A 14591-nucleotide genomic window follows, 5' to 3' on the forward strand; every position below is an offset into this window, starting at 1 on the left:
GAGCAGGAATTTGATAGGTCGTCGAAGGATGGTTACCTTCATCAAACCGAGGAAACTGAGGAGCAAAATCAAAAGTGGACTGAAAAGACAAGTGAACCAGAAAACATGAAAAAATTAGAGGCAATAGAAAAACTGACTGAAGAAAATGCTCGTTTTAAGAAAAAGGAAGAGGAAATGGAAGCTAAATTTAACCTCCTGTACTATAAATATGAAGGCCTTCAAAAAATGAAGGAGGAAGAGAATGAAATGGCGAATAAAAAGATTCATGAGCTTAACAAAATAAACGACCACCTGGTTGATAGAAATTAGGTCCCATACAGAAACTTCGGTTGAGCGACATAGAAACACAACCGATGAAATGGAGCAATCAAATCGCCTGATGAAAGAAGAGCTGGAAAGGGAAAAGGAAGAAAACCGAGCCCACATGGAGAGGCAGTCACAACTTCTGAAAGAGAAAGAGCGATTGGAAAAAGATATAAAAAAACAAGCTCATATCATCGAAGAGATGGCTGAACAAAACGCCAGAGTGCAAAAAGAACTAATGGAGGCAAAGATGAACGACTTCGTGCGAGGCGAACGGCTCCAAGCTCTACATACCGAGCTACAAGGATTAAAGGAGAAGGTTAGTTTCCTCGAAAATAAGTCATCCAAGCCTGTGGAAGAGGAAGAGAATGAAGCCTCAGAGGAAGATCTACCTGAGGAGAGTGTCCCTCTTCCACAGCAAGTCAGCCATCTCAGTAATGAAGAGGAAACGCTCGAAAACCAGGGACTAAAAGCAAACAGACGAGTGAGACTAAAAAGAAACTCACTCCCAGGAAAGCTGCAAGCTAATGAGGAACAGAAGGAAGAAGAAAAAGTAATTGTCACTGTAAAGAAAAGAGCAGAAGAAACAAAAAGAGAAGACCAAGGAGAAGTAGAGAAAGACGCCCGCAAGGACAACAAGGGGTGCCAAAAGCCCCAACGGGTTAAAAAGACTGATAGAAAACTGATCACCTTCAACCTGGAACCAGATCAGCCTCAGCCAGACAAACGTGTCTTCTCCCGCTCTACAAGAATTCCCCCTCAACAGGAGGACAACTCTATAATCTTCAGGGGGGAAAAAGTTAAACTTAGATGGATTGAGGAAACGGATGGAGAAGTGATAGCTGAACTGGCTGTCGCAAGGAGATTCCATAAAGCTATCAATGGAATCCAGGGTAGGACGCTTGAGGAGATCACCAATAGAAGTGGTGTCACCCTCATTGCACTGCCGGGAAAGTTAGAAAAAACAGATCTAATCACTATCGCAGGTAGAGTCCATCAAGTTCGTCTAGCTGCTAATCATATTGAACGCCTCATCAATAATCTCTACTAATTACTTTGATAAAACTGGATTTCTGTCTACCTTTTGGGTGCTGGCCTAAGCCTCCTTAAGGAATTCGGTATCTGTCAGGCCAGCTTTAGTGTGGGTATACCACTTTCGAGCCATAGGCAACCTCTACCATAGTAAGTTAATGCCTCTCTTATCGAAAGTGGATTTCTGCCCACCTTTTGGGTGCTGGTCTAAGCCTCCTTAAGGAATTTGGTATCCGTCGGGCCAGCTTTAGTGTGGGTATAACACTTTTGAGCCATAGGCAACCTTTGCCATGGTAAGTTAATGCCTCTCTTATCGAAAGTGGATTTCTGCCCACCTTTTGGGTGCTGGTCTAAGCCTCCTTAAGGAATTTGGTATCTGTCGGGCCAGCTTTAGTGTGGGTATACCACTTTCAAGCCATATGCAACCTCTACCATGGTAAGTTAATGCCTCTCTTATCGAAAGTGGATTTCTGCCCACCTTTTGGGTGCTGGCCTAAGCCTCCTTAAGGAATTCGGTATCTGTCGGGCCAGCTTTAGTGTGGGTATACCACTTTTGAGCCATACGCAACCTCTACCATGGTAAGTTAATGCCTCTCTTATCGAAAGTGGATTTCTGCCCACCTTTTGGGTGCTGGTCTAAGCCTCCTTAAGGAATTCGGTATCTGTCGGGCCAGCATTAGTGTGGGTATACCACTTTCAAGCCATAGGCAACCTCTACCATGGAAAGTTAATGCCTCTCTTATCGAAAATGGATTTCTGCCCACCTTTTGGGTGCTGGTCTAAGCCTCCTTTAAGGAATTTGGTATCTGTCGGGGGCCCAGCCTTTATTTAGTGTGGGGTATACCAAAACTTTTGAGGCCATATTGCAAAACCCTCTACCATGGTAAATTAATGCCTCCTCTTATTCGAAAGTGGATTTTCTGCCCACCCACTTTTGGGTTTTTTGGGCTGCTGGCCTAAGCCTCCTTAAGGAACTCGGTATCTGTTGGGCCAGCTTTAGTGTGGGTATACCACTTTTGAGCCATAGGCAACCTCTACCATGGTAAGTTAATGCCTCTCTTATCGAAAGTGGATTTCTGCCCACCTTTTGGGTGCTGTTCTAAGCCTCCTTAAGGAATTCGGTATCTGTCGGGCCAGCATTAGTGTGGGTATACCACTTTCGAGCCATAGGCAACCTCTACCATGGTAAGATAATGCCTCTCTTATCGAAAGTGGATTTCTGCCCACCTTTTGGGTGCTGGTCTAAGCCTCCTTAAGGAGTTCGTTATCTGTTGGGCCAGCTTTAGTGTGGGTATACCACTTTTGAGCCATAGGCAACCTCTACCACCATGGTAAGTTAATGCCTCTCTTATCGAAAGTGGATTTCTGCCCAGCTTTTGGGTGCTGACCTAAGCCTCCTTAAGGAATTCGGTATCTGTCGGGCCAGCTTTAGTGTGGGTATAACACTTTCGAGCCATAGGCAACCTCTACCATAGTAAGTTAATGCCTCTCTTATCGAAAGTGGATTTCTGCCCACCTTTTGGGTGCTGGCCTAAGCCTCCTTAAGGAATTCGGTATCTGTCGGGCCAGCTTTAGTGTGGGTATACCACTTTTGAGCCATAGGCAACCTCTACCATGGTAAGTTAATGCCTCTCTTATCGAAAGTGGATTTCTGCCCACCTTTTGGGTGCTGGTCTAAGCCTCCTTAAGGAATTCGTTATCTGTCGGGCCAGCTTTAGTATGGGTATACCACTTTCGAGCCATAGGCAACCTCTACCATAGTAAGTTAATGCCTCTCTTATCGAAAGTGGATTTCTGCCCACCTTTTGCATGCTGGCCTAAGCCTCCTTAAGGAATTCAATATCTGTCGGGCCAGCTTTAGTGTGGGTATACCACTTTCGAGACATAGGTCTACCATGGTATGTTAATGCCTCTCTTATCGAAAGTGAATTTCTGCCCACCTTTTGGGTGCTAGTCGAAGCCTCCTTCAGGAATTCAGTATCAATCAGGCCAGCTTTAGTGTGGTTATACCACTTCCAAGCCATAGGTCACCTCTACCATGGTAGGTTAATGCCTCTCTTATCGAAAGTGGATTTCTGCCCACCTTCTGCGTGCTGGCCAAAGCCTCCTTAAGGCATTTGGTATCTGTCAGGCCAGCTTTAGTCTGGGTATACCACTTACGAGCCATAGGCAACCTCTACCATGGTAAGTTAATTCCTCTCTTATCGAAAGTGGATTTCTGCCCACCTTTTGGGTGCTGACCTAAGCCTCCTTAAGGAATTCGGTATCTGTCGGGCCAGCTTTAGTGTGGGTATAACACTTTCGAGCCATAGGCAACCTTTACCATGGTAAGTTAATGCCTCTCTTATCGAAAGTGGATTTCTGCCCACCTTTTGGGTGCTGACCTAAGCCTCCTTAAGGAATTCGGTATCTGTCGGGCCAGCTTTAGTGTGGGTATACCACTTTTGAGCCATAGGCAACCTCTACCGTGGTAAGTTAATGTCTCTCTTATCGAAAGTGGATTTCTGCCCACCTTTTGGGTGCTGACCTAAGCCTCCTTAAGGAATTCGGTATCTGTCGGGCCAGCATTAGTGTAGGTATACCACTTTCGAGCCATAGACAACCTCTACCATGGTAAGTTAATGCCTCTCTTATCGAAAGTGGAATTCTGCCCACCTTTTGGGTGCTGACCTAGGCCTCCTTAAGGAATTTGGTATCTGTCAGGCCAGCTTTAGTGTGGGTATACCACTTTCGAGCCATAGGCAACCTTTGCCATGGTAAGTTAATGCCTCTCTTATCGAAAGTGGATTTCTGCCCACCTTTTGGGTGCTGGTCTAAGCCTCCTTAAGGAATTCGGTATCTGTCAGGCCAGCTTTACTGTGGGTATACCACTCTTCCGAAGCCATAGGCAAACCCTTTGCCATGAAAAGTTAATGCCCTCTCTTATCGAAAGTGGATTTCTGCCCACCTTTTGGGATGCGGTCTAAGGCCTCCTTAAGGAATTCCGGTTATCCTGTTCGGCCAAGGCTTTAATTGCGGGCTATACCACTTCGAGCCATAGGCAACCTTTGGGCCTTGGTAAGTAATGCCTCTCCTTTAATCGAAAGTGGGATTTCGCCCACCTTTTGGGGCTGGTCTTAAGCCTCCTTTAAGGAATTCGGTATTTCTGTCAGGACCAGCTTTAGTGTGGGTTATACCACTTTCGAAGCCATTTAGGCAACCTTTGATGGTAAGTTAATGCCTCTCTTATCGAAAGGGGATTTCTGGCCCACCTTTTGGGTGTTGGTGAAGCCTCATTAAGGAATTCGGTATATGTCAGGGCCAGCTTTGTGTGGGTATACCACTTCGACATAAGGCAACCTTTGCCATGGTAAGTTAATGGCCTCCTTAATCGAAGTGGGATTTCTTGCCACCTTTTGGGTGCTGGTCTAAGGCCTCCTTAAGGAATCGGTATCTGTTTTCAGGCCAGCTTAGTGGGTGGGATACCACCATTTTCGAGCCATAGGCAACCTTTGCCATGGTAAGTTAATGCCTCTCTTATCGAAAGTGGATTTCTGCCCACCTTTTGAGTGCTGGTCTAAGCCTCCTTAAGGAATTCGGTATCTGTCGGGCCAGCTTTAGTGTGGGTATGCCACTTTCGAGCCATAGGCAACCTTTGCCATGGTAAGTTAATGCCTCTCTTATCGAAAGTGGATTTCTGCCCACCTTTTGGGTGCTGGTCTAAGCCTCCTTAAGGAATTCGGTATCTGTCAGGCCAGCTTTAGTGTGGGTATACCACTTTCGAGCCATAGGCAAACTTTGCCATGGTAAGTTAATGCCTCTCTTATCGAAAGTGGATTTCTGCCCACCTTTTGGGTGCTGGTCTAAGCCTCCTTAAGGAATTCGGTATCTGTCAGGCCAGCTTTAGTGTGGGTATACCACTTTCGAGCCATAGGCAACCTTTGCCATGGTAAGTTAATGCCTCTCTTATCGAAAGTGGATTTCTGCCCACCTTTTGGGTGCTAGTCTAAGCCTCCTTAAGGAATTCGGTTACTGTCGGGCCAGCTTTAGTGTGGGTATACCACTTTTGAGCCATAGGCAACCTCTACCATGGTAGGTTAATGCCTCTCTTATCGAAAGTGGATTTCTGCCCACCTTTTGGGTGCTGGTCTAAGCCTCCTTAAGGAATTCAGTATTTGTCGGGCCAGCATTAGTGTGGGCATACCACTTTCGAGCCATAGGCAACCTCTACCATGGTAAGTTAATGCCTCTCTTATCGAAAGTGGATTTCTGCCCACCTTTTGGGTGCTGGTCTAAGCCTCCTTAAGGAATTCGGTATCTGTCGGGCCAGCATTAGTGTGGGTATACCACTTTCGAGCCATAGGCAACCTCTACCATGGTAAGTTAATGCCTCTCTTATCGAAAGTGGATTTCTGCCCACCTTTTGGGTGCTGGTCTAAGCCTCCTTAAGGAATTCGTTATCTGTCGGGCCAGCATTAGTGTGGGTATACCACTTTCGAGCCATAGGCAACCTCAACCATGGTAAGTAAAGTTGAATGCTCTTATCGAAAGTGGATTTCTGCCCACCTTTTGGGTGCTGGTCTAAGCCTCCTTAAGGAATTCAGTATCTGTCATGCCAGCTTTAGTGTGGGTATACCACTTTCGAGACATAGGTCAACCATGGTATGTTAATGCCTCTCTTATCGAAAGTGAATTTCTGCCCACCTTTTGGGTGCTAGTCGAAGCCTCCTTAAGGAATTCGGTATCAATCAGGCCAGCTTTAGTGTGGTTATACCACTTCCAAGCCATAGGTCACCTCTACCATGGTAGGTTAATGCCTCTCTTATCGAAAGTGGATTTCTGCCCACCTTCTGCGTGCTGACCTAAGCCTCATTAAGGAATTCGGTATCTCTCAGGCCAGCTTTAGTGTGGGTATAACATTTTTGAGCCATAGGCAACCTCTACCATGGTAAGTTAATGCTTCTCTTATCGAAAGTGGATTTCTGCCCACCTTTTGGGTGCTGGTCTAAGCCTCCTTAAGGAATTCGGTATCTATCGGGCCAGCTTTAGTGTGGGTATAACACTTTCGAGCCATAGGCAACCTTTACCATGGTAAGTTAATGCCTCTCTTATCGAAAGTGGATTTCTGCCCACCTTTTGGGTGCTGGTCTAAGCCTCCTTAAGGAATTCGGTATCTATCGGGCCAGCTTTAGTGTGGGTATACCACTTTCGAGCAATAGGCAACCTCTACCATGGTAAGTTAATGTCTCTCTTATCGAAAGTGGTTTTCTGCCCACCTTTTGGGTGCTGGCCTAAGCCTCCTTAAGGAATTTGTTATCTGTCGGGCCAGCTTTAGTGTGGGTATACCACTTTCGAGACATAGGTCTACCATGGTATGTTAATGCCTCTCTTATTGAAAGAGAAATTCTGCCCACCTTTTGGGTGCTGGTCTAAGCCTCCTTAAGGAATTCGGTATCAATCAGGCCAGCTTTAGTGTGGGTATACCACTTCCGAGCCATAGGTAACCTCTACCATGGTAGGTTAATGCCTCTCTTATCGAAAGTGGATTTCTGCCCACCTTCTGCGTGCTGGCTTAAGCCTCCTTAAGGAATTCGGTATCTCTCGGGCCAGCTTTAGTGTGGGTATACCACTTTCGAGCCATAGGCAACCTCTACCATGGTATATTAATGCCTCTCTTATCGAAAGTGGATTTCTGCCCACCTTTTGGGTGTTGGCCTATGCCTCCTTAAGGAATTCGGTATCTGTCGGGCCAGCTTTATTCTGGGTATACCAATTACGAGCCATAGGCAACCTCTACCATGGAAAGTTAATGCCTCTCTTATCGAAAGCGGATTTCTGCCCACCTTTTGGGTGCTGGCCTAAGCCTCTTTTAGGAATTCAGTAAATATTGGGCCAGCTTTAGTGTGGGTATACCACTTTTGAGCAATAGGCAAACTCTACCATGGTATGTTAATGCCTCTCTTATCGGAAGTGGATTTCTGCCCACTTCTGCATACTGGCCTAAGCCTCAAGGAATTCGGTGTCTGTCGGGCCAGCTTTAGTGTGGGTATACCACTTTCGAGCCATAGGCAACCTCTACCATGGTAAGTTAATGCCACTCATATCGAAAATGGATTTCTGCCCACCTTTTGCATGCTGGCATAAGCCTCCTTAAGGAATTCGGTATCTGTTGGGCCAGCTTTAGTGTGGGTATACCACTTTCGAGCCATAGGCAAACTCTACCATGGTATGTTAATGCCTTTCTTATCGAAAGTGGATTTCTGCCCACCTTTTGGGTGCTGGTCTCAGCCTCCTTAAGGAATTCGGTATCTGTCATGCCAGCTTTAGTGTGGGTATACCACTTTCGAGCCATAGGCAACCTCTAACATGGTAAGTTAATGTCTCTCTTATCGAAAGTGCATTTCTGCCCACCTTTTGGTTGCTGGCCTAAGCCTCCTTAAGGCATTCGGTATCTGTCAGGCTAGCTTTAGTCTGGGTATACTGCTTAGGAGACATAGGCAACCTCTACCATGGTAAGTAAATGCCTCTCTTATCCAAAGTGGATTTCTGCCCACCTTTAGGGTGCTAGCCTAAGCCTCCTTTAGGAATGCAGTAAATGTCGGGCCAGCTTTAGTGTGGGTATACCACTTTTGACACATAAGGCAACCTCTACCATGGTAAGTTAATGCCTCTCTTATCGAAAGTGGATTTCTGCCCACCTTTTGGGTGCTGGCCTTAGACTCCTTCAGGAATTCAGTATCTGTCGGGCCAGCTTTAGTGTGGGTATACCACTTTCGAGCCATAGGCAACCTCTACCATGGTAAGTTAATGCCTCTCTTATCAAAAGTGGATTTCTGCCCACCTTTTGGGTGCTGGCCTAAGCCTCCTTAAGGAATTTGGTATTTGTCGGGCCAGATTTAGTGTGGGTATACCACTTTTGAGCCATAGGCGACCTCTATTATGGTAAGTTAATGCCTCTCTTATTGAAAATGGATTTCTGCCCACCTTTTGAGTGTTGGCCTAAACCTTCATGAGGAATTCGGTATCTGTCGGGCCAGCTTAAGCGTGGGTATACCACTTTGAGCCATAGGCAACCTCTACCATGGTAAGTTAATGCCTCTCTTATCGAAAGTGGATTTCTGCCCACCTTTTGGGTGCTGGCCTAAGCCTCCTTAAGGAATTTGGTATTTGTCGGACCAGCTTTGGTGTGGGTATACCACTTTCGAGCCATTGGCAACCTCTACCATGGTAAGTTAATGCCTCTCTTATCGAAAGTGGATTTCTTCCCACCTTTTGGGTGTTGGCCTAAGCCTCCTTAAGTAATTCGGTATCTCTCGGGCCAGCTTAAGCGTGAGTATACAACTTTCGAGCCATAGGCAACCTCTACCATGGTAAGTTAATGCCTCTCTTATCGAAAGTGGATATCTGCCAACCTTTTGCATACTGGAGTAAGCATCTTCAAGGAATTCAGTATCTGTCGGGCCAGCTTTAGTGTGGGTATACCAGTTTTGAGTCATAGGCAACCTCTACCATGGTATGTTAATGCCCTTCTTATCGAAAGTGGATTTCTGTCCACCTTTTGGGTGCTGGCTTAAGCCTCCTTAAGGCATTCGGTATCTGTCAGGCTAGCTACAGTGTGGGTATACCACTTACGAGACATAGGCAACCTCTACCATGGTAAGTAAATGCCTCTCTTATCGAAAGTGGATTTCTGCCCACCTTTAGGGTACTGGCCTAAGCCTCCTTTAGGAATTCATTAAATGTCGGGCCAGCTTTAGTGTGGGTATACCACTTTCGACACATAAGGCAACCTCTACCATGGTAAGTTAATGCCTCTCTTATTGAAAGTGGATTTCTGCCCACCTTTTGGGTGCTGGCCTAAGACTCCTTCAGGAATTCAGTATCTGTCGGGGCAGCTTTAGTGTGGGTATACCACTTTCGAGCCATAGGCAACCTTTGCCATGGTAAGTTAATGCCTCTCTTATCGAAAGTGGATTTCTGCCCAGCTTTTGGGTGCTGGTCTAAGCCTCCTTAAGGAATTCGGTATCTGTCGGGCCAGCTTTAGTGTGGGTATACCACTTTTGAGCCATAGGCAACCTCTACCATGGTAAGTTAATGCCTCTCTTATCGAAAGTGGATTTCTGCCCAGCTTTTGGGTGCTGGTCTAAGCCTCCTTAAGGAATTCGGTATCTGTCGGGCCAGCATTAGTGTGGGCATACCACTTTCGAGCCATAGGCAACCTCTACCATGGTAAGTTAATGTCTCTCTTATTGAAAGTGGATTTTTGCCCACCTTTAGGGTGCTGGCCTAAGCCTCCTTTAGGAATTCATTAAATGTTGGGCCAGCTTTAGTGTGGGTATACCACTTTTGAGCCATAGGCAACCTCTACCATGGTAAGTTAATGCTTCTCTTATCAAAAGTGGATTTCTGCCCACCTTTTGGGTGCTGGCCTAAGCCTCCTTAAGGAATTTGGTATTTGTCGGGCCAGCTTTAGTGTGGGTATACCACTTTTGAGCCATAGGCAACCTCTACCATGGTAAGTTAATGCCTCTCTTATCAAAAGTGGATTTCTGCCCACCTTTTGGTTCTGCCCACCTTTTGGGTGTTGGCCTAAACCTCCTTGAGGAATTCGGTAAGTCAGGCCACCTTAAGCGTGGGTATACCACTTTCGACCCATAGCCAACCTCTACCATGGTAAGTTAATGCCTCTCTTATTGAAAGTGGATTTCTGCCCACCTTTTGGGTGCTGGCCTAAGCCTGCATAATGCATTCGGTATCTGTCGGGCCAGCTTTATTATAGGTATGACACTTTCGGGCCACAGGCAACCTCTACCATGGTAAGTTAATGCCTCTCTTATCGAAAGTGGATTTCTGCCCACCTTTTGGGTGCTGACCTAGGCCTCCTTAAGATAGAGGAGCTGGCTTGAATTCCGTATAAGAAGCCAACAAAAACTTCATTAAGTTGGAGTAAGCAGAAGCTGCTTTCGACTCTTGTTCCGACTGATCCTCCCCATCCGACACTGTCGACTGCTTGGCTTCTTCATCCGTATAAGACTTAACTTTCTTCAACGACTTAACTAAGTCCTGAAGCTGTCTCAACGGTTCCAAAAAAGCTTCTTCTTTGTTGTTCGCATCATCTCCCGATGGTGCGGGCGAAGGAGCCAACTTCCTTGATGAAAACTTGCGAGTCGAACTCTCTCTCTCGTTAGCTGGCGAACGAGTCGAAACTTTCCTTGTTTCAGTCGGCGAGACAAAACTATGCAAGTCCGACCCTGATACCTCGCGAGATCGTTTGCGAACAGCACCCGTACCTCTACTAGGCGAAAGATTTACAGGGTTCTCCCAAAAGCTACACGAGGGTTGAGGACTCTTTTCCCTCCCTCTCTTCACAGGTGATGACGAATTATCCAATGGCACTGCGCGCCTTTTCAACGGGCGTGACACTTCACTCCACTTCTTTCGCCTGGTATCAGGCGAACACACCTCCGAGTCCGACGACAAACCTACACCAGACACATCTACACCTTTCCAATGGTGTCTCTTTACAGAAATCGAGTCGAAATTCACGACTGAGTCGACGGCCGCCCGTGGGCAAACCCCTCCAGTCTCCCTTTGACTCACGGTATGTCTTCTCCCAGGTGCTGGGGAGCGGGACAGTGACCTCGGTCTAGGAGACGTGGAGGGACGGACAGCCGCCTCCTCGGATACGACACTTGCACTTTTCCCTTCACCAGACTTAATCAAAAATTCACGAAAAGATGTACCTAAATCCATGACAGATTTAGCAAGCAGCTCAAATTTCCTATCCATCTTATTTTCTAATTGGGCAATGGTGTCGGAATCAGAAGCATGGGGAACCTGAGCCGGAGTAAGATGTACTGAAGTAGGAGGACTATCAATAGGAGAGACGTTTGACAAAATAGGAGAAGACAAAGCGGGCTTCTTTGCCTCTGACGGCAAAGGAGTTGACTCTAATCTAGCCCTACTATCAGCCCTAATGGCTGCCTTTCTTTTCCTATCTTTTTCCATCTTACCAAGGTGAGACAAAAAACTCTTCCATCCTTGGTCATGCAGATCTTCACATTCATTACATGTACGCTCTTTAGTACACTCTTGCCCCCTACATTTCACGCACTTTGAGTGTGGGTCATAACATAATTTGGCTAATCTAGTTTTGCAGCCTTCGCTGCAAAACCTAACAGATGAACCTGAATCTGACATAACTCACACTAAACAGATGAATAAAGAAAGCAGCTATGCCGTCAAACACAAAAAACAACCAAGAAAATTGTACTTCACCAAATCGGGTGTCAAACAAAAATGGCGAACAGTTGGCAGAAAACAAATTGTCAAGCAAAGCTCAGTAGTACCGGGGATCCCCGAAAGTTGGCGGGGTTGTATCACCTACACGTCAGCAGCGCCGGTTAGCGCCGAGAAATTTGGAATTTCGACTGCCGTAAGGTAAGAAGCATATAGCTATGTAATTGTTCGGTAAGTTTCATGTGTGAAATTGGTATTTGTCGGGCCAGCTTTAGTGTGGGTATACCACTTTCGAGCCATAGGCAACCTCTACCATGGTAAGTTAATGCCTCTCTTATCGAAAGTGGATTTCTTCCCACCTTTTGGGTGTTGGCATAAGCCTCCTTAAGTAATTCGGTATCTCTCGGGCCAGCTTAAGTGTGGGTATACAACCTTCGAGCCATAGGCAACCTTTACCATGGTAAGTTAATGCCTCTCTTATCGAAAGTGGATTTCTGCCCACCTTTTGCGTACTGGAGTAAGCCTCTTTATGGAATTCAGTATTTGTCAGGCCAGCTTTAGTGTGGGTATACCACTTTCGAGCCATAGGCAACCTCTACCATGGTAAGTTAATGCCTCTCTTATTGAAAATGGATCTCTGCCCACCTTTTGCAGGCTGGCCTTAGCCTCCTTGAGGTATTCGATATCTGTCGGGCCAGCTTTAGTGTGGGTATACCACTTTCGAGCCATAGGAAACCTCTACCATGGTAAGTTAATGCCTCTCTTATCGAAAGTAGATTTCTGCCCGCCTTTTGCATGCTGGCCTAAGCCTCCTTGAGGAATTCGGTATTTGTCATGCCAAATTTAGTGTGGGTATACCACTTCCGAGCAATAGGCAACCTCTACCATGGTAAGTTAATGCCTCTCTTTCTGAAAGTGGATTTCTGCCCATTTTTTGGATGCTGACCTAAGCCTCCTTAAGGAATTCAGTGTCTGTCGGACCAGCTTCAGTGTGGGTATACCACTTTAGAGCTATAGGCAACCTCTACCATGGTAAGTTAATGAATCTTTTATCGAAAGTGGATTTCTGCCCAATTTTCAGGTACTAGCTTAACCCTCTTTAAGGAAATTGGTATTTGTCGAGCCCGCTTTACTAAGGGTATACTACTTTCGAGCCATAGGCAACCTCTACCATGGTAATTAATGCCTCTCTTATCAAAAGTGGATTTCTGCCCACTTTTTGCATGCTGACCTGAGCTTCCTTAAGGAATTCGGTATCTGTCGGGCCAATTTTAGTGTGGGTATACCACTCTCAAGCCCATAGGCAACCTCTAGCATGGTAAGTTAATGCCTCTCTTATCGGAAGTGGATTTATGCCCACCTTTTGGGTGCTGACCTAAGCCGCCTCAAGGAATTCGGTTCGGCCAGTTTAAGCATGGGTATACCATTTTCAAGCCATAGGCAACCTCTAGCATGGTAAATTAATTTCTCTGTTATTCAAATTTAATTTCTGCCCACTTTTGCGTGCTGGCTTAAGCCTCCTTAAGGAATTCGGTATATGTCGGGCCAGCTTGAGTATGGGTATACCACTTTCGAGCCATAGGCAACCTCAAACATGCTAAGTTAATGCCACTCTTATCAAAGCTGCATTTCAGCCCACCTTTTGGGTGCTGGCCATAGTCTCCTGAAGGAATTTGGTATCTGTTGGGTCACATTTAGCGTGGGTATACCACTTCCAAGCCATAGGCGAACCTCTTGCATGGTACATTAATGCCTCTCTTATTAAAACTGAATTTTTCCTAACCTTTTGGGTGCTGGCCTACGCCTCCTTAAGGAATTCTGTATCTGTCAGGCCAGCTTAAGTGTGGGTATACCACTTTCGAGCCATAGGCAACCTCTAGCATTGTAAGGTAATGTTTATGTTATCAATACTGGATTTCTACCCACCTTTTGGGTGTTGGATAAAGATTCCTTATGAAATTCGGTATTTGTTGGGCCAGCTTTATGCATAGGTATGCCACTTACTCCGCAACTTTTTGATGCAGGTATAAGCCTCCTTAAGGAATTTGGCATTTGTTGGGCTAGCTTTAGTGTGGGTATACCACTTTCGAGCCATAGGCAACCTCTAACATGGTAAGTTAATGCCTCTCTTATCAAAAGTGGATTTCTGCCCACCTTTTGGGTGCTGACCTAAGCCTCCTTAAGGAATTTGGTATCTGTCGGGCCAGCTTTAGAGTGGGTATACTACTTTTGAGCCATAGGCTACCTTTAGCATGGTAAGTTAATGCCTCTCTTATCGAAAGTGGATTTCTGCCCAACTTTTGGGTGCTGCACCTAAGCCTCCTTAAGGGAAATTGGTAACCTGTTTGGGTCTAGCTAAAGCATGGGTATACCACTGTCAAAGCCATAGACCAACCACCAGGCCAACCTGTAGCATGGTAAGTTAATGCCTCTGTCATCGAAACTGGATTTCTCTCCACCTTTTGGGTGCTGGCATAAGGTCAATTTATTCCTTCAGTTAGGGTTCAGCATTTGCTGTATCCTTGCAAGACATGACTGTTTCCAACGCCACCTGATGTATGGGCTCTTTTCTTCTTCGAATTTGCAGCTTCCAATGAAACCATGTTGATCGATGTTACGGATGGTGTTAGTGGGTGCACTGTCTTTTCTTCCTTTCAAAATACGGAAAAGCTAAACCCGCCTGATGAGCCCTTTGGCATGGGACACACCTCCTGATAATAATAATAATAATAATAATAATAATAATAAAAAATATAATAATAATAATAATATGGAGTAGCAAATTCTCAAAGGGGAATCAAACAGATTCCCGGAAGCTCCCTCTAGAGATTTATTTTTAAATATATATTCCTGCACTTAACTGTGGAATTGTGCTTCATTAGAAGACTCATGCTACTATGAGTATCTTATAATAATAATAATAATAATAATAATAATAATAATAATAATAATAATAATAATAATGATAATAATAATATCATCAGTTTTATGAAGATCTCTTAATCTCATTAGTCACCAAAATGGTGATAAAATTCACA

At 45.4% G+C, this 14591-nt stretch overlaps 1 protein-coding gene across 1 annotated transcript; it reads left to right on the plus strand.

Moving 5' to 3' along the window:
* Positions 1–358: 358 nt before the first annotated feature.
* Positions 359–1354, plus strand: LOC135211332 (trichohyalin-like). The gene has a single exon (XM_064244648.1). It carries the CDS (start codon positions 359–361, stop codon positions 1352–1354), a length of 996 nt encoding a protein of 331 aa, XP_064100718.1.
* Positions 1355–14591: the final 13237 nt, after the last annotated feature.

Source organism: Macrobrachium nipponense, chromosome 4 (genome assembly GCF_015104395.2).
Source record: "Macrobrachium nipponense isolate FS-2020 chromosome 4, ASM1510439v2, whole genome shotgun sequence".
NCBI classification, from domain to species: domain Eukaryota; kingdom Metazoa; phylum Arthropoda; class Malacostraca; order Decapoda; family Palaemonidae; genus Macrobrachium; species Macrobrachium nipponense.